This window comes from Wolffia australiana, chromosome 2, assembly GCF_029677425.1.
Source record: "Wolffia australiana isolate 7733 chromosome 2, ASM2967742v1".
Taxonomy (NCBI): Eukaryota; Viridiplantae; Streptophyta; class Magnoliopsida; order Alismatales; family Araceae; genus Wolffia; species Wolffia australiana.
Genome location: NC_135836.1, coordinates 2,631,250 through 2,652,750, shown reverse-complemented (window position 1 = coordinate 2,652,750; position 21,501 = coordinate 2,631,250). Strand labels below are relative to the sequence as shown.

The window sequence follows — 21,501 nt, the reverse complement described above, 5'->3', positions numbered from 1 at the left end:
TAAAGATGTATTGCCTATAGTAGACTCAACATGGTCCTCAGCACATACTATATTCTCATCATCATCCAAATCAGCACAATAGAATATCCTGGATAATATTCATTCCAGGAGTGTAGGGTAAAACAAGAGGAGGGAAAAAAGATGTGGCACCCAAGGAGAAACTCGTATGGGTGAATCTTACTCAGGAATTTACCTATACCTTCCATGTCTAATGTTTATTATGCATGTGAACATATAGCCCCATTTACATGCATGGCCAGTATCTCTCATATGCAATAAATCATGAGTAACTTAACCAATCATCTCACCATACCCAACGATAGACAGAACGTAATAGGCAAGTCAACTCCATAGCATATGGGGTCCCAAGGTATAGCACGTACTAGAATAAAAATTATTTTGATCAAGAAATTCATACAATATATCTTCCATATTTCATTTTAGATGATGGCATAGGAAATCAAAGCAAAGATGTGTTTTACTTTTTCCACTACCTTCCCCAAGAAGTGATGGGGGACCATCCAGCTGACGCCAAGACGGGACGACTCCAGCCATGCCGAGCTGCTCACGCCCATGCTCGCCACCCGGGGTTTCAGTACTTCGCATAAGCATCTTATATTTGTTTTTATTTGTTTTGTCTCTGTTTTTTTTTCGTTCTTGGATTTTACGGACTGGGACGGTGTTTTGGGCCTCGTCCGCATTATGTTTTCATTTGAATGTAACCGTTAAAGAGGGGCCGAACCACGTCTCGCGAAGGTTCATCCTCTCCATGATCTCACTTGGCACCTATCCTCATTATATAAGGGGATAGCATGCCCAAGTGAAGGTTGAGGCATTTGTTGAAGAAATTTCCACATTCGTCTCCACCTTATCGTAGCTAGACTAGAGAGTAGTGAGGAGTGGCTGTCCTCACCCACGTCGAGATTACTCTGTGGTTAGAGCCCGTGCTGTCACGTCGAGATCACTCTGTGACAACGTGTCTCAACGCCCCATCGAGATCACTCTGGGACGCCTAAAGATTCAAGAATTTGCCAATTCTTGAAGCCAGAAGACCTTTCCGTCGAGATCACTCCGAAGGTGTTGAAGGTTCAAGATTTGTCACTGCTGAAGGAATCGACGTCGACCGACCACCTCGAGAGCATCCCGCGCCAAGAATGTCCATCTTTGGGTGCGTGGGGCGGTTAGCCTTCAAGAAACCATCGTTCTTGGACGCCCTCGCATCACCAACCCCGTTCTCCATCTTGCATCCCGTCACCACCGGAGCGCCCCACCGCACCTACACCGCCGTCGTTCCTCCGCCGCTGGCACCGAGCAACGCCCGCGCTCCGCTCTGCCCCTGCCTGCGCAAGCCCTCGCCGTCCGCCCTCAGCAGCACGTCGCGCCGTTCTCCACCCGCCTGCCACGTCGGGCAGACCTCTGTTCGCCCGTGCGTCCACGCCTCTACAGCACGCCGTGCCCGTCCATCTGCATGTCTGTTGCCGCGGCGTCCGGGCATCCTGCCCGTACGCCAGGTCCTGCCTCGCGGGCCGACCCCTCTGCCCTTACGCAGGCTGTCGTCCCCGCGCGTCCGGCCACGCTGCCACGCGCGCTAGCTCCCTGCCCGCGCGTGCGTCGTCCCTCCTGCTCGCACCGACTCGTTGCCACCCCAGGGCCTGTCCACCCATCAAGGGCCACGCATGAGCCCTTGCCTGTACGTGCCGGTCCCTCTGCCAACCGTGAGGCCCTTGCTCGCGCTCGGCGCTGCCGCCCACCTGCCATCGTGCGTGAGTCCTCGCCCGCGCACGTCCTGCCGGCGGTCTTGCCCGCTGATTTGTCTTTGTCTCCTGACCTCCTAAACAACTTACGGCGCCGTGGACTGTCGCCAATCAGGTACTTATTCGTCTCCCCTCCGTTATTTCCAGCATTATTATCTACTGTAGTGCCGTCCCCCTATCACTTTCTCTGCCGAATTTACACAAATATTCTCTATAGGATAGCCCTCTTGTTGAGTGTTAGGACACCCTTGCGGCAAATGATCTTAGTCGTTGACTTAGGCGCTGAACATCTCTGGGCCGTTGAACGCTCCTCACCACTAGACGTCATAGTTGGTTTTTCAAGGGTCATCAGGAGTCTAATCCGATCAATATCTCCTCTTAGTGGATGACGTTGATCACCTTCCCTATCGGAATCGTCTTATTTTGCTCACCAAAGGGGTTTCATAATGTGCATTCATTCATATTAATTATGAACCCAATCATCTTCTCCTGTGACATAATACGAGCCGTCAATCCCGGCACACCATCGTATTACATCAAGAAGTTTTTGTATTATTCCATGATTTTGATCCTATCATACACAAGGCACATGATTCCTATATGTACCACCCAATAAACTTCTAAGAGTTGTTTTTCTAGTTCAAACATTTGATTAAATGGAACCATATAGTTAGAGACTCATATTTTGTACTTCAGAAATTATTTCTCCATAAGTAGTTTTGCGTCAGATATCTAAAGGACAGCCCCACAACTGTGAGCTCAATCTAATTCCTCCACAATGAGCTATAAGGCTATCTAGGGATTCATATGGATCCACTAAGTGAATTATTTTCTCAAAGAGGATGAAATGTCTATCCTTAATGTCTTAACACAACTGATCAACGAATAAACCCGTGTCGCATGAGAACTATGACACGTTATTTTTATATCCTTCTTGAATATCCTAAGTTATAAAGGTTTTCAAAATCAAATTCATCAATCTTTTCAATTGATAAATTAAATATAAACCAATATAGTGCATTTGAAAGCTTATAAATTCTTCCAAGGACGCATGAGTAAGTAACTAGTGATAAGATCATATTACAATGATCACTTGTCTTTAAACACATATATTAGAATGCAAGAACATAACAAAAAAGGTTTCTAATGAACAAATTATTCCAGAAATCATAATAAAAAATAAAATGTAGGGGTGACTTTTACCAAGAAAGGTAAATCCATTTATAGATCTGAGACAATGGATGGATAGAGATACGGGAGCACAACTTTTTCCTAACATACCATAAATCAAGAAAAATCATAAATTCATTCAAAGTAGTTATAAGTAATTTATGTCTTTCATAGCACGAATTTCTTATCATTTGATTAAAAAACATGTAATTATCAAGCAAAACATCTGTGAGGGGCTTCTGTGGTCAACAGTGTTAATCCTTGGTGTAAGGGAGAGACCTCGTGGAATGCAACACATCCCAATTTCACAACCATAATCTGATGGAATATTTCATGTTATCATAGTGTGTCCTGTCATCCCTTAAAGGCCACATTTTTTAAGTTTTTACACTTGGTTACTCCTTGTTTTTTATTTGGACTTGATTTTTACATTCTTTGATCATGTCTTTAAGGGAACTCCCTTCCAGTGCTAATATAGTGGACACCTACAAATGAGACCTGTAAAAAGACAAGGGGGATCCCTAGCCAAAACATCTTGGACTCTATCTCTTATCTTCAGATCAACAATCAGACTCTATCATAGCTAATTGAACCAAATCTAATAAAACAATTGATTACTTTGATGCCTAGTTGACCAGCAGACCAATAGATTTGGTTAATTATGTGAGTGCGGTCATGGCTGTGCTTAACGCATCGATATGAATAGTTTGCCCTTTTTAAATGCCCATTCATTGATCCCCCCAAAGAAATAAAAAGATTATATATTTTCAAGAAGATAGCCCATAAGCCAAATGATCATGTGCATTGAATGACGGAGGACCCATGGTAATCTATAAAATAAAACAGTACCTCTTATAAAAAATGTTTGGCTTGCTGATAAAAAATTGTCTGCTTTGAGGCTACTGGGATCCACAAATAACCACAAGATGGTTTTTCTTCTTTGGAGTGAAAAAACCTTCCTAATCAAAATCTCTAAAATTTGTGGGATCAAGGCTTTAAATGTTAACTAACAAAAAAGAAAGTTATTGTCACATGACCAAAATGTTAGTCCAACATGCAGAACCATGGGCTCTCTAAGCCCTAACTTCGTAAGATTATGCATTATTATAAAGTTAGGACTTTGGGACCATATTCTATATTTTTCATACTGACAGCCTCTTGTAAACGTTTATCAATAAGCATAATGAAAGCTGATAATTCAAAATGTAATGATAAAAAAAAATCGACAAGGGTTTAAACATGCACCAAAACTTTGATATCCATTGTTAACCCTTAACCTAATAAAAAACTTACAATGTCTGAAACGGATCAATCCAGAAGAAGAAAATGAATAACTTTTAAAATATTGGAGCTCTGAAATACCATAAATAGTTTCAAAATTAAAAATATAGGTTTCTACATAGTTTCCTATAACTTATTGGATTGCAAAAATGCATAAATCAAAATAACCTTATTATGCTATTTATTAAAACAAATTGTGCGCAAAAGGCAGTAAATTGAATTTTAATATTTATATTTCAATTAAATTTTATATGAAAATATAAAATAAATAATATCTTTACAGTTTCTTACAATAGGTTGTGTTTCATCGCACATTTTGAGGATTCTTCTGATTATTGGCTTCACATAGAATTTGGCATTGTCCATGAAGCCAGGGCAAGAGTTGTGAGTTGTTGTGTTGTGTCCGATAGAGATATATGTTGTGCCGGAAATCCAATCATACATTCCATATATAATTTCATGTTCATTAATATAACATATTCATTATCGTGCACATGTGATGCTTTTAATGAAGTCCATGAATACATGATATGACTTAGTGAATTATGATGATATCGTAAGTCGAAGATCACCTGTCTTTAAGGATGTATTCTAAATATTTATATTCAAATAATACGTGAGAAGGGCATTGCAGTATCCAGATACAATAGCACTATTTAGGCTCACTCATTTGATGAGTATGGTCATTCTCATAGCCATTAGTGTGGAGACACTAAGGATAGATAATGGGTGCTCTTTAGTGGAAAGATTTCATTAAATTAATTTCTATGAATCCCTGAATGGTATTATACCAAACTGTCAATCTGAATGATTCATGTCACGATTGTGTAAGTGGTCCTTAACATGAGACACGAAAGATGTCTTGTGGATTGAAGGTTGTACTCAGACTATGACATACAAGTCCTTAATCCTAGGTTTCTAAAAAGTCGTAGTTTGAGTGCATCAAGAATGTCACGAAGATGATTGAGTTTTCAAGATGGGATCATCCACCCTCAGTATAAAAGTTGACAGCTGAAGGAAGACGATGTGATGAAGTCCTTGGCCAAGGTAGTGAAATATCGGAGAAGAGTCATCCGATGATTTCTGAACACATCAGTTCTAACTTGGATGACTCATTAGCCTTTGATAGTTATCTATACTCTAAGTCATCCTAGGAGCTTCAAGTGGATAAGGGACTATACGTAAACCCTAACTAATGATGAACAAGATCCATGAGTAAGTTGATACACACGTCTTAGTGTTTGTTAGAGCACAAGGTATAACTTGGCACCCCACATATTGGAGACTCAACCTATTAATTAGTTTAAATCCATCCAAAATTAAATAATTTATATGATGATATAGTTAATTAATTTTTAACACCAATAAAGATTATTGGACCACTAGAGTTGTTAACTAGAGTGGAGTCGGTAACTAGATTGGGTCACATGCAAATGGTCTTTTGGACGTCCAAATATATACTTAAGTTTTGGGTGTTTTTATGAAAAATACCCACTTAGTATAAATAGGAAAAGGCCCTGAACGAAATTCTCCCCGGCCTAAATTATTCAGGTGCCTTTCCCTTCTTCTTCTTCCTTCTTTGTGCATTTCCTCATCACTCCCAATGCGATCGGTATTGCGTAATGAAGATGACAGAGGGTGAAAGAGTTTGCAAGGGTGAAGGAGAAGATTAGACATGTTGAGGATTTTGTGGATATGTCTAGATGCTGCACACTTTAGCAGCTCTTAGAGATCCAAGAAATCAAGGATGTGATCCATGCACAGGTGCTTCATTTCATGATTTTAATGATGTTGATCGATTTTGTATAAGTCTTTTGCTGCGGATCATTTTGACTTGTTCATCCATCTCAAGGCCTGTAAAACCCTATAATTGCTTCTAGCTGCGGTATTAAGGCTTCTATGCAATGTAGCACTATAATATCTACATGATGAGGTTGCAAGTACTCTGCCTATATCATCAATCATTATCAATGTAAGGAATAAATTATTCAAATGGTCTTAACATTCTCCTAAAGATTACTTTCTTGATGAATCAAGGGATAAATATATGATTCAAATAAAATGAAGGAAAATTTTGAATATCTTCTATGTAATTTGAAATCAAAATTATGAACTAACAATTTGGCCTTTAATGTGCTCTTTAATAAACCATGATCCTCTTAGTCAATTAAGTCCTTTTGAGTGTACGAATTTTTTCCATATTTGGTGTTTTTTTTAATAAAAAAATAACAACACAGATTTTGTTGGAACATCACCACAGTTTGGATTCCAAACTGAATGTGTCTTTCTTGGCCTATCATTATCTGGCCTAATCTCCAAAGTGGTTTTTAGAAGATCTCCCAAAGACTAATATTATTCAGCTCTCCAAGATGATCTTGTAAACTTCTCACCATGTAGTCTCCCAAGTTGTGAGAGTAATTTGAGAAGGTTACAAGACAAGCGAGTGCTTAGATATAGCTGACATAGGTAATTAAAATTGATGCCCCACTTAAAGGTATTCTTAAACATTTTATGAAAGCCTAATAATTTAAGTACACCAACTGCCATCCATACATCGTATACATGTGACCTTCTAGGCCCATGTATCAGTCTACATAATTATTTTAATGTACGAAAAAAGTTTTTTGACTATTTTATTAATCAACTATATCACCATGGAGACTAATTAATCAAGGAATGGTTTAATCTGGTTGACAGATTAACTTTCAAGCTCGTGAGATAACTATAAATCATTATAGATTAAGTTTCCCGCCTCGTGCTCTTGAAGATATGTACTAGTAAACAAACACCTTAATGGAACATTTACCTTCATCAGTCATTATATATCTGTAATGCTTCATATGTGTGAGGCTCCTAGATGCATAGGGTAAAAGTCACCATCAAAACCTTATTGTCTTTCCATTTAGTACTGATTTGTAAAAAGGATTACTGAAGAACATCCTCTCTAATACGTCCATTGCCCCCGACAAGGTTGAATAACTTTTTACTTCGGGTCATTTATTTTATTTTTATAGGAGGGAAGATGATCATTGGCCACTCAATCGTTGTGGTGTACTTATTGTTCTATCTAGGCTAAGAGTTTAAATTCTATGATAAGGAACTCTTAAGTCATTGGAAAAATAAATCAATCCATCTACAATATTTCTTTAGCATCATTGGTCTATGGAACACTTAAACAACAGTGACATTAATCAACTGGATTATGATTTAGGTACAACATCATTCAAGGATTGACATGGATTGATTAAGTGAAATATGTCCCTAAATAGCGCCCTCCATCTATCCTTAGTGGTTCTACTTTAATGATCATAATGTCAGCATTGCTTCTAAGATAAAAAAGGATGAGATAGTGATTTAAACTACGTTGATATTCATTTGGAATATCCTATGAATATAAATTATGGAGATGCATCATTAACTTCTGATAAAGCAATTTCAATTCATAACAACTCAAAATAAATATATAATAATATATTCTAATTTTTACGCATAACTTCTAAATGAATCAAATGTAAAACATTTGGTAAAAATACTTGAAAGTCAAGGAAGTTGAAATTCCATCGTCTTCAGCCATAATAACATAATAATCTGATCATTTTAATACAGCTAAACAGTTGAATTATGTGGTAATAATGCACTAATTAGCATATTATTAGAAGTCACATGATGAACTATGAAAATAATTCTTTCTTTCCTTCCCACAGAAATTCTCACAAATAGTATGTATATGATTTATCATTTTACCAAAAAAACATGGGCCTGGATTGAAAAATGTCTAACCTAAATGAGCTCCTAATTTTGATGAGGGAGATAAGCGATATGGTAGAGACACAAGTTTTCGGTTTCCATGCAACTGCATGAGCAGCACACTAGGAAGTTAATAAAGAGTACTGGCTATAGGTCATTTGGTGTATATGTTCATGGATGTCATTTGAGTGAAGAAAGACAAAGTGATTAGTGGTGCAACAATAAGTGAGAATATGGCATTCAATAAATTAGAAAATATATTCAACTTTCATTATAGATGTGAAATATGTTTGGGTTCTGGTGAATCTTGGTATGTAACCATGGATGAAGACAAAATCTGAATGCCAAGCAATGGACTTTGAATAAATCTAGTACCATTTCAGTGATAAGCAAAGTGATACTAGGCTCCTAACTCCTTACACATTAAAACTATCATATCCAAAAGTAAAATGAATAAAATTGTGCAAGAATGGGCATTCACAGCTCAGAATTTCGCTTGACACATCACAGTTAGGCAAAAATATATGATTATTTCACAAAACAAAAAATAGATTTTTTATTTATAGAATCACTCCAAATATATATTTATCTGACTCATAATGGACATATGGCCATGACTTATTAAACAATCTAGATTTCCTAAGACAATTAGGTATATAATCTTATTTAAAAAGTTGGAAGGTACACTATTTAACCAAGTAATGTTGTGTGGATGTTATTTATTTTGATTCATCAATCCCATGGGTGTCATTCCTTCTCACTTGGAACATAATGTCTTATTCTACTGAATAAATTTTTTTATGAAACCCCTTATTATGTAAAAACCTTGTGATTGTGAAGTTCTAGGCTCATGTATAAGTATTCTTAGTGAATACGTGGGCCAAATATTTATATATTATATCATAAGTTAATTAATTATATCTAAAAATTAATAGATTAATATTGGATCAATAAATATCAATTCATAGATTGAATTGGCTACATGTTAGGTGTCAATACATATTGTATATTAAATGGTACAAATACTTTATTCAACATTTCGATCAAACCTATCAATCATAAGTTACCATGTACACATAATAATTCATTTCGTAGACACTCCTAACATGGCTTAGGGTATAGTCATTTCTCCAATCACCAATCAATTATCCTAGTTATGCCAACAATTTAAGCTTTCAAATTATCTAAACTTTTCTGGTATATTTGATACATCATTCTACTAAAGGTGTCACCATTTTATAGTAATATTTCTGGTGTCACCATTCTACTAAAGCTTTAAAATTATCTAAAAATCCAATTCCTAAAAGAGTGATTTGACTTTTTCACCATAGGCTCAACTAAGTAGCCTTTTATTATAACTATAGATGCTATTTGATCTTCCCTTAAAACTAGTCAACTGGTTGACTGAATACCTGTTTTGCTTGATCACAACCCTTATCAAGAAATTCATTACTTTGAACTTTCTTAAAAATACATATTAAATTATTTTACTAGAATTCCCTAAAGCTTAATCTTCACTATTAACTTGACCAAAGACTTGATTGCATCAACTTACCATATTTTATTTCCTTACATAGCAAGTGTGGATTATCCTTTGTTGACATTTTTGTATGCATGTTGCTACACTCGTGGGGATATGATTTTATGGAGTCCCATGCTTACGGACTTATAGGTCATAGTCTAGACATAACTCTCTGCCCATAATATGTATTTTGTGATCCAATGGTAAGGACACTAACACAACTCAACCTAGTTGATGATGGAAATATATGTGGCCGGCAAGCCGATCACACATTCCACATCTCCTTCCATGTTCATTAATAAAACATATTCATTATAGTGCATGTGTGATGCGTATAATGAAGTCCATGAATGATCAGACTTAGTGAATTATGATGAGATCGTAATACGGAGATCACTAGTCTTTAAGCATGTATTCTAAACATTCCTATTCAAAGGATACACGAGAAGGACATTGAAGTATCCAGATAGAATAGCACCATCTAGCATCACTCATATGATCAGTTTGGCCGGTCCCGTAGCCATTAGTGTGGAGACACTAAAGATAGATAGTGGGTGCTCTTTAGTGGAAAGATTTCACTAATTGATCCATACGAATCCCTGAATGGTATTATATGAAACTGTCAATCAGGTTGATTCACGTCACGGTTGTGTAAGTGGTCTTGAGACCTGAGACACCAAAGACGTCTTGTGGATGGACGGTTGTACTTTGTCTATGGACAACGAGTCTCTAATCATGGGATTCTAAACAGTATTAGTTCGGTTACATCAAGAAGTTCACGAAGACGATTGAGTGGTCAAGATGGGATTGTCCACCCTCGGTATAAGAGGTGAGAGCTCAAGGTAGATGATGCAATGAAGTCCTTGGCCAAGGCAATGAAATATTGGAGAAGAGTTCGCTGATGATTTCCGAATGCTGACCGATTAGGGTTCGACAGCTGACCATACCTTAAGTCATCCAAGGAGCGTCAAGTGGATGAGGGATTATAAGTACACGGTAACCGATAATGAACAAGTTCCATGAGTGAGTCGATACACACTCCTTTGTATCTTGTAGAGCACGAGGTGTAGCTTGGCATCCCATGTGTTGGAGACCTGACCTATTGATTGGGTAAAATCGATCCGACATTAATTAATCTAGATGTTGATATAGTTAATTAATTTGGAATGCCAATAAAGGTTATTGGGCCACTAGATCCGTTAAATAGACTGATACATGGGCCTAGAGGGCCACACGCAAATGGTCTTTTGGACGTCGGAAGATATACTTAAATTTTAGGGGTTTTTATGAAAAATACCCACTTAGTATAAATAGGGGAAGGCCCTGAACGAAATTCACCCAGCCCAGAATTGTTCAGGGGCCTTTCCTCTTCTTCTCTCGCCTCCCTACACCCCCTCTCTCTCCACTATGTGATCGGGACGACGTAACGACACCGACGGAGAAAGAACAAGGCTCGTCAATGAGAATAAGGAGATTCAACGTGCCAAGGACCACGTGGATACATCTAGAGGCTGCACACGTGAGCAACTTGACTCGGCTCACTCTGGCATCCAAGAAATCACGGATGCGATCCGTGGAAAGGTACTTCGTTTAATATTTGTGTCGATGTCGTTCGATTCGTTCAAGTCTTCCACTGTGAATCGTTTTGTTTTGTTCATCCATGTCAAGGCCTCTAGAACCCAACAGTTGACACTCAAGTACCATAGCATCCAAGGGTTCATAAAAAACCAAATTCATGAACTGTTTTCTTAAAGAGCTCCCATTAGTCCTCTTTAATGTCTTCACAAAAAAACCTATAAGTTCAAACCTCCCCATCAAATGACCTGGAGTAAATATTTTTATTATACTGAGATATTTTCATGCACTTCTTGAGTATCCAAAAAATAATTATCTTTAAGATATACATTTATTGGCATGGTATAATATCATTACGGTCCAACTGCTATTTTTGTACATCCTCTAACTTCATTATTTAAATCCAACATGAGTAATGATGACTTTAAATTGGATTTGTGATATTTGTGTGAGATGTAATTTTCGGATTCTTCAAAGTTTCAGTCAATTTTCTATGTACGAAGGGCATGCTATTCGCAGTTAATAAGGTCATGAATTCTGATGTTGTCGTTAATGTTCGCCAATGCATAACCCTCTAGAAATTGGAAGAGGACCAGGAGGATGGTACAAAATGCATAACTCTGTGTTGTGTTGTTTATCCCCCATAAGATTGTCATAGTGCAAACTCGGACCAACCTTAATCCTAAGAGTTGACATATTGTCACTTTATCATTTATATATTCATGACCTCTCACCAAATATTTTTTTTCATCTTCCTGAGACTGATATGTTCCTTTTTTATAAAACAATTCGCTAGCTTTTGAGTTTCTTGTGGAGTCAATTCTAGTTAATTTTGTTTTGAGTTAAAACTTATTCTGTTTTTCCTTTGCTCCCATGTTTTATTCATTTCATTTATGTTTCAGGGAATATTTTGACTTAATACACCTCTCAAAAATGAAAATTGTTATATAAGTTAGAACAATAATCCTTGTATATTGTTGTACACAATGTCAAATTTTGAATAACTGAAACGCTTTTAAACAAAAGTTCTTGTTTAAAATACACTACTAAAACTTTGGCAATCTTCAATATATCAGATTCTCTTCTTTTTTATCTCCAATTCAACATAAAGAATAGAATATGAGGTAGATTAAAATATTTTACATATTTATATCATTGCTCCATTATCCTTATCCTACTACCTTAGCCTCTATTAGAACTAAGTATTTTTTAATATTATAATCGTACTTCACAGCAATACTAAAATACTAAAATCATTCTTTCAAGTAATTGAGCCCAATCAGCTGTAATAGATAAAGTTTGATGTAATAAAATAATACTTTTATTTTTTATTAATTAGATTCCTCTTATGCTTCTTTTTTATAAAATATTTTAATATTTATTATTCAGGCTAGACTATCAATACCCGAAGATCAAACACTAGATACAGGTTTTCATAACAACATATTAATTAGATATTTTAATTTTTCACTTGTTTTTCCTCCGCATTCTATACTGTTAGTTATTTTGTCATAACTTCCTACATGTTAGTCTAGATTGAAAAAGTACACCAAAGGATATCAATAAATTAAAGGCTCGTTCATTAATTATGATCTACATGGGAAATCCCAAAGGTTGAAATTCCATTGCTCTTTTCGGCTGTTCTCTCTGACTCCTACACCAAACACTTTAAAATGGCTTATCTATTACCATATTTGTGTTTGGTTTAAATATGCCAAAAAAAATTTAATTTTAAATAATTTATCTTTTCCTTCATTGATAAATTTTTTATGGGATATTTCTGGATATTTTCTTTCAGCATGAGGGCAAATGGTCCATCTTGGGAAGTAAGGTTAGCGTCATGAGATTCTATTACCTTTTTCCTCCAATACTATTTTTTATAACACAATATCTGTTAAACATCTTAACAGCCTTCTGCATCCAATAATTAGTAAATATTAAAACCAATCCTCTTCTCAAGACCTCCCATTTACTTGATGCTTCTAATTTGTAGATACATTTTTAACCATCAAAATTTAACTGACAAGGATATTTGTGTGAAGTAGTTGAGATTTTTTTTGCATAAAAAATTACATGAGAGAAAAGGTAATCGTAGGCACTGCTGTATTTTGAGCTCGTGGAACCTTATTATAGATGGAAAACAAGCTCGAGAAGTGTAGCAGCATGATGTATAACAAGATCTACAAAAATCATCCCCAAATAAGTTAAAAAGGCACCATGTTCTTCATTCTCAGATCAGTACATATTTATTCACAAATTGTTAATTTCTAACATTATTTAAATGATGTACTCAGTATATAATTATTTGTACTTATGAGGCTTGACCTTGATCTTTGACCAATGATGAACGAAACATCTTTTAAAAAACATTAATATCCAAAGTCAAAGTTTTGGCCTATTGACCAAAGATTTAAATTTTAATTTATCATTTACTTGTTATATTTCCAGGTGTTCAGGACATTTTTCCAAGAGTGATCATGAGTCTAGCGAAATCAAAATGCATTTACCAGGGCTTTTCCAGTCAAATTAGGACTTCATAGATTTTACACTTTAATCTATAAAGACTAAAAAACTTAATTCCAATTTTAAAAAAACTTATTGTGAGGGTTAGACCTAGGAATAACTAAAAAATATTTTATTTCATGATATATTGAAATTAAAGATAAGATTAAAACGAATTAAGTAACACTTGACACAAAGTTCAAGGGGGTAACATAAAAGTTTTAATCTGAATCCCTGATTATGTTATGTGAGTATCTCATTATTATCTTGAGAATTTATATTTTTTTGAAAAAAAATGATTACTGAAATGATCTTTCAAAACTTAGAAAAACAAGGTGTTCCATCTTAAGAAAATTAAGATAATGTCTTGAATAAAACTTTACTCCCAGCATTGAGAATGTCAGTAATACGTTTGACATGTGGCAGGATGGTTTTTGCTTAATAAAACTCCAATGTAATTTTTACAAAGTATTTTGGTCTCCCTTTTCTCTATAATGAAAAGTTATATATTCATAACACCATTCATGATACTACTCTTTTTACTGACACATAATACATAATCACATAGTTATCAGCAGGGATTAGGAAATATTTTCATTGCCATAAATGTCATCAATGGGATGAAGGGAGCTTATTTCTTGGTGAATATTTTGGAAAATGTTATATGTTTGGTTATACACTGACTTCCTGTATTATACTCAATATTCTTTTGTATATTTCGTAAAAATGCATTGATTTACTTGAAGGATGCAAAGAAAGTAATAAAATGAATATGATACTTTTGGAACCCAGCCTCTCCACATTCTGTTTGTGCCTTTGAACCAAAAAAAATCTGTAGTGACTTTTATTAACTTGATAGTGGACACTTATAACATCGATTATGGAAGTGGGGAGAAAACAAATATGATGTTACCAAATGAACAATATTGAATATTGAAAACACATTTTTTTTCTAACATATATTAATGAAATGTATACATTTCATACGTCTAAAAGATCCACTTTCATAGTTAAGAATATGGAATTCAAATCCATCTACAATCTACAAATCTTTAAATCACTCGGTGCATGCTTCAACAGCAGACTCCCTCCATTTCACGGAAATATGATGAAATATGGCAACAAAATGACTTTTTACAAATTTATTATTACCTTGATACAGTCTGAAGGATACAATAAAATCAACATTAACTTATGAAGTTGTGCAAGTATTCAATTAAGTATCCTAAATAAAGAGACATAGATGAGTTCATTCCCCACTTAAGTTCAGGTCTCCAAGGTCTTCATCGAATTAGAGTAGATTGAACTTTCACCTGTAACTGACACAAGGAAAACTTTTTTTTTGGAATGTACAAGGAATATCTTATCCTTCAAACTGCAAAGAATCTTGATCTCCGTATATTCATATTATCACAAATAATTTATTATCATACACTAGATGGCCTTGATGTGAACCAATCCTAGATTGGACGAGTTTCTCAAATACTGACACATCATCGCAAAATGACTATCATACACTAAGTAGCAACAAAATCACTAATATTTACCAAAGAATTAAACAGGACATCAATCTCTACACATATTTTTGCATCATCATGAAAGTTGCTAAATATCATACACTTGACAGCCTTTTGTATACTTCATTCCTTATCTCCATTCTTTATCTGCCTAGATTAAATAGACTTCAGGCTAATTTATTTATTATATGCGTGGCCCAATAATAACAATTGTGGAAGATTGGGTCTAGCAGAACCTTCAAGTAAGGGCCTGTGCTCTGGTGAAGATGAACACGCCGCCACCCCCAACCGCCCGCCCCAAGAGCATATCTCGGTCCAAGTATGAGAGATAATACAATCCTGCCGGGGAACGACTAAAACAAAGGGAAAATATCAAGTGAGCCAAATGTGATAGTGTATGGATCAGTTTTTAACAAGATTACCTCCCAGAGCTTCTCAAGGGGACTTGGGCTTTGAAAGTCTTGATGAACTGGAGTATCTGTGAGCAACCCGCCGAAATAGAAACAGTTAGTCTCGTTAGAATATGGAAACTAAGCCTGGTTTAGTAAGATCAGTTTATTGGGAGCAAGAGTTTATCAATTCGATGTTTCATTGAGAATTCATCCAGTAATTAGTCTCTCAATTGTTTGCCAGAGGTAGGGTACGGCGAAACCCTGATCAGATTGATCAATTGTAATTGATCGACCATCGGACAGTTATCAATTTGAATGATTGACAAAAAGTAAAAATAAAACTGAAATCATGGGGCAGAAAGACAGGTAGAAAGGATAAAAAAGTCCCCTGCCAGAGTAGCGTTTTGATCAATCACTGATTATTATCCAGTTGCCTTCATCGATAGAAGTGATAAGATTGATCTTCTTTCGGATCATTTCGGATCAGATAGCCAAACTTTAGTAATAAGTTTGGGAAGAACACCCACTTAAAAAATATGATCTACAACAACTATAAATTTGATTAACATCCATACGATCAAACGACTGACAGTATCTCTGAGTAGTCACGCCGCACCCTCCATAACTTAGGATCTTAAGTTTGATAGAAAAAAATTCAAATAAAAAATATGGATCGGGAAGTTTGTCGACAAAAGAATTACCTGGAGAGTAAGAAATGTCCGAGGCAGAATCGCTGGTGCAACAATCGCTTGAAGTTCTTCGCTGATCTGTATATTTTCAATTGATGCCTACAATGGGAAAGAAACAGCAACAGGTTAAAATAAGAATAATTCCTGAAACTTTGAAACTCAGCAAGCCCAGATAATTCTTATTCTATCAGCCGCTTACTTCTTCAAACTGCAGATAAATGTTACGCTTGGATACAAGAGAAAAATTTGCAGAAACTACCAATGTCGCTCCTTCTTGTTCCTAAAAAACGGAAACAACTTACACCAGTCAAAAAATATGGCGACCACTCTTCATAATTTCTAGAATAAACTCACTTCCAGAAGATTAGAAATGCTCCAGCGGACAACATTACGAACAACCCCTCCATCTGATCGATCTTTGCATTCAAATTTCTGATAGATCTGCCCTACCTGAAAGAATCCGTGGCATTCCCTTCAAAATGGGAAAGATCAAATTCCCAAAAACCGTCAAAATCAAGAACAAACCTCTAAGAACGGGAGCCTCTGAGCAGCTTCAAACAGTATAAGAACATCAGAGGCAGACGTATAAACCAGCCGCCAAGTACCATCCAACTTCGAAAGGTCTACAGCCGATCCAGCGCCGAATTCTTCGACGCAAACCTTAAATTTCCGAATTTTCAAGAACAAGGAAAAAATCTAGACACCCTAAATTCGCCGTAGAACCATACCAATGCTTCTTCAATGGCGGATCGCTGATCGACAGTCGCCGCGAGACCGCGTCCCGTGTCCTGCACCGCCCTCAACAGCGCGTGCTTCTTCTGCTCCATCTCCACCTACAATCACAGATCAATACCCTCTAGAAAACAGCAAAATTCTGGAAAAAAAACGAAGAATTGGATCAAAACCGTGACAGACGACGCGTTCGCCGGCGCCGAGCAGGAAATCGCGCGCCGCCGCCCGATTCGAGGACCTCGGAACAGATTTACGGAGCTCTGCGGAAGAGGAAATCGGTGGAGAAGGCGATCTTGCCCAGTCGCCATGGCAGAGAAGGCCGAAGCTTGAGCAGCCCTCTCCATCGCCGCCATGACCAAGCTGGCGGGAAACTGTAGCTGATTCGTGCCGCACGAAGAAGATAACGGTCTGGGCTGGCCACGGTCTTGGTTACAGAAGGTCGTGCGCTGCGGTGCGGTGCGAATTTTCGCACCTCCTTGCGAATTTTCGATCGCACGAAAGGCTCCGTGCGATGTGTAGTGCGAATTCATGAGGAAATTCGCACCGCACATCGCACGAATTCGCACTAATCGGAGATATGAGAAAGAGAAGAGAGAGAGACAAGAAACGAGAGACGGAGAGGGAGAAGAAACGAGAGAGAGAGAGAGAGAAGAAACGAGAGAAAAGAAACGAGAGAGAGAGAGAGAGAAGAAACGAGAGAGGGAGAAAGAAGAAACGAGAGAGAGATAGAGAGAGAGAAGAAACGAGAGAGAGATAGAGAGAGAGACAAGAAACGAGAGAGAGAAGAAGAAGAAGAAACGAGAGAGAGATAGAGAGAGAGAGAAGAAGAAGAAGAAGAAACGAGAGAAAGAGAGAGACGAGAAACGAGATAAAAGAAATGAGAAAGAGCCAGAGACAAGAAAGGAGAAAGAGAGAGACAAGAAACCCGAGAGAGTGAGATAGAGAGACAAGACACCCGAGAGAGAGAGAGAAGAAACGCGAGAGAGAGAGAGACAAAACGAAAGAGAGAGAGAGACAAGGAACGAGAGAGCGAGAGAGAAGAAACGAGAGAGAGAGAGAGAGAGAGAGATCAGCTCTGTAGGCCGTGCAAAGTGTGGGTTGAGAATCTGAACCTCACCAGTGGTGGTGCGACCATCCAGGAGAGGAAGACGCACAAAAAAAATCGGTAGTCTATGTCAAACCAGTCTTGCCCCGTCTTGTCCAGTCCCAAACCAGTCTTGCCCCGTCTCGAGCCAGTCAGGTTGACTAGTCTATGTTAAAGTTAAATTAGTTTTCAGTAAAGACCCTAAACCTTACTGTTAGGCCCCTAACTAGGCGGCATTCCTTGCCCAGAGGCCTGCGTGCTTATTGGGAAGGTTTGTCCGCATGTTCGACTCATGAAGTCCTAAGTACTGAGTCAAATGGGTAGCGATGCCCAATACCTGATCTATTAGGCCATTGCCACTGTCGGTGGTGATTCACGGCAGACTGTGCACGTGCCCGTCCACGCCCAAGGCGAGACGAATCAGGTACGGTCCGCGCGTGCTGGGCGCGCGGGCTAAACGGCGCGGGTGCACGCACGCGCAAGCGCCACGCGAGGGTGCCAACGCTACCTGCCAGCACCGAGTGCTACGCGCGGGTGCGGGACGCGCAGGCCGGGCGGCATGCCGCGGGTGCAGCGCGCGGAGTTGCGCGGGGTACCGCGCAGCAACCGCGCGGGCGGCATGCGCATTACGTGTGCGGGGCGCGCGGTTGGGAAACATCCCGCCAGGAGACTAAGGCATGTGGCGTACAGAGAGCACCGAGACGGCACAGTGGGCGCGCGGCGCTCCTGCGGGTAATGCTGGGCGCGCGGCGCCCAGCTCGAGGGCGCCGAATGCGGTGGCTTCGCGCAGACTGCGCGCCAGAGTGTGGACACGGGTGCTGGTGGCGTGTGTGATCGTCAAGGCAGGGGTGGCGTGTGTGATCGCCACGCCCGCGGGCGCGCGGCGCCCGGCCCGGCACACGGATGAGCGACAGAGCGGGCGCGCGCGCGCGGAGCGGCGGCCCTGAGGCGGTGTGGCGATATTACCTCGGCGCAAAGCGCCTCGTCTCGTTCCTTGTAACACCCCTCGTCTTCCCCCATGTAATCAATGATGTATTCTTGATGATGTCAATGCAATGACCCTATTCACTGACGGTGCCTAGCACCACCACCTCCTCTAACCCCTTCTATGCGATCTTAAGCAATTCCAAGAGCTTCCGCTGCAAGAGATCAAGGCTGCTCAGTGTTCTGCCCAAGCACTGAGGCCGGCACACATCAATTCCGAGCGAAGAGTCCTAGCTCGAGATTTGACTGTGTGACACTTACCTAAAGTACGGCTATGGACGATGGACGGGGCGGGACATGGACGATGGACGGGACGGTACAAAGATCATCTCGTCCGATGTCCGGAATCCATCTAGGGACGCAGAGAGGACGGTTATTTCGTCCTAGACCTCCGGACGGGACGGTTTTTTCGTCTGAGTGCATGAAAACCGTCCTGTCCGTTTGTTTCAGGACGAATTTCCGTCCCAATTTTCATCCAACCTCGCAGACGGGACGATTTTTTCAATCCGGGACGAAAAATTCATCCCGTCCGTGTCCCTACACTATAAGTACGGCTATGCTTCTTCCTCCTCTTATCCAGTCCCAAACCAGTCTTGCCTCGTCAGGCCAGTCAGGTTGACTAGCTTATGCCAAAGTTAACCTAGTTTTCATCAAAGACCCTAAACCTTACCAAAAGTGGAACTTGGTTCCCGCCCTGTCTCATTCGGTCCTTGTCTGGTCTTGTCTTGTCTCGGGCCGGTATTGTTGACCAGTTTATGTCAAAGTCAAAGTAGTTTTTCAGCAAAGACCCTAAAAATTACTGAAAGTGTGACCTGGTTCCCACCCTGTCTTATCCGGTCCTGATCTAGTCTAGTCTTGTCTTGGGGCAGGTAATGTTGACCAGTCTATGTCAAAGTCAAAGTAGTTTTCAACAAAGACCCTAAACCTTACCTAAACTACAACCTGGTTCCCGCCTTGTCAGGTCCTGATCGAGTCTTGTTTTGTCTCAGGCCAGTGATGTGGATCAGTTTATGTCAAAGTCAAAGTAGTTTTTTGCAAAGACCCTAAACCTCCATCTTGTTTGGTCCTGGTGTTGTCTTGTCCTGTCTCAGGCCGGTGATGTTGACCAATTTATGTCAAAGTCAAAGTAGAGAAGCTGTGTTGATGGTTTGTTGACCATCAACGTAAATAGGCTTTAGAACACCTGTTGTTGAATGTGCATTCTCTTTTGTTTCTCTCTCTGGGGCTTTCTCTCTCCACACATCTGTGTCTTCATGGAGAACCATCCTACAAATTAGGAAGAGACATCCAGTAGAGCAAGAGCTTGCAATGGGTTCTTCCGTTCTGGCTAGGAGGGGAAGCGGGAGTTGGAGGCAGGATGCATTGGCTGTAAAAGAGTTTATGTTATTCGTATCAACATCAACTCTAGGAAGAATATTTTTATGTGGTGCTATCGATTCAATAACTATCTTTGTAGCTCTAGAATGTTTCAGTTTATGCTCCTACCCATTATCGAGGAGTTTTGCACTTCTACTAAATAATATAAAATTTGATATTGAATAATTTACTTCTAGTCTCAGTCCAGTTTGACCCTACCTGACCCGCTAGTCTGCCCTAAAATGGAGTACCTGTGATCCCAGTTTTGTCGGGTCCAACTCATCCATGGTTCTATATGTTCAGCCCTATTCAGAGCAGTAAGGTTGACATCAATCATACATCATATCATTGCAGCCCATTTCAGTTCACTTATACAATTCATCAAGCCCTTGAATGGACAACTAGCCTAAATACCATTACATCCCATCCCTTCTTCCTTTTCCATGGTGTGTGGTTAACTTTTAGGCAGCAGATAATGCCAATTTCATCATCATCCTTCATGAAACAATAATGATTTGTCATGACGATTTCATCATTCTACTACTTTACACAGGTGATGACAATGACTTATGCTCATCAAAGTCCCTCATAAATGATGAACTTGAGACATCACCAGGTGAAATTTATTCGTGGACTCGGTGAAGGATCATATGTTCCTTTCAAAGAGGTATCAGAGACACCCCGAGAAGAGAAGCCCATAAATCAGGCCACACGTGGGAACTCACACATGGGTATTCCGCCTCTCGGCAATCCCTTTGAAGAACTATTGGACCCCCAGATAGATGTTTTTCTTGATTTTGGTGAACTGTTGCTCTGGTAATATAAACCTGAGAAGACTATAGTAGACAATTTCCTACCCGGCCCCCCATCCCTATTCCTGAGGCCATCTGATTAAGAGAGAGATATAGGGCTGTTGACGAGCATTGACACATGACAGGGGAATTAAGAGAGAGAGAGAGAGAGAGGGCGAGATAGAGAGACAGAGCAGGAGAGAGATATCAGAAGATATCAAAATAGAAAGCAATATAGATATAGAGAACAAGAGAGTGAGGGAGAGATAGCAAGAGACATAAAAAGAGAGGTCAAGGTATCGGGATAGAAATAGAGATACAGAGAAGACACGAGATAAGGGAAGAGAGATTGAGCAAGATAGAGAGAGCCGCGAAGAGAGAGACACGGAGCAAGAGAGAAAGAGG

The 21,501-nt window shown here is 39.1% G+C and overlaps 1 protein-coding gene across 2 annotated transcripts; it reads right to left on the bottom strand.

Moving 5' to 3' along the window:
* Positions 1–14,678: 14,678 nt before the first annotated feature.
* Positions 14,679–17,290, bottom strand: LOC144716530 (Plastid-lipid associated protein PAP / fibrillin family protein). 2 transcript variants are annotated; one of them, XM_078591663.1, is made up of 9 exons: positions 17,055–17,290; positions 16,878–16,982; positions 16,675–16,809; positions 16,504–16,599; positions 16,349–16,429; positions 16,162–16,248; positions 15,491–15,546; positions 15,305–15,421; positions 14,679–14,870 (listed from the first exon to the last, which is right to left on the bottom strand). In XM_078591663.1, the coding sequence occupies exons 1-8, from the start codon at positions 17,232–17,234 to the stop codon at positions 15,307–15,309; spliced, it is 855 nt and encodes a 284-aa protein (XP_078447789.1). In that variant the 5' UTR covers positions 17,235–17,290; the 3' UTR covers positions 14,679–14,870; positions 15,305–15,306. The 2 variants fall into 2 exon arrangements, with proteins under 2 accessions (XP_078447789.1, XP_078447790.1); XM_078591664.1 differs by having other exon boundaries at positions 14,679–14,864.
* Between the last annotated feature and the right edge of the window lie 4,211 nt (positions 17,291–21,501).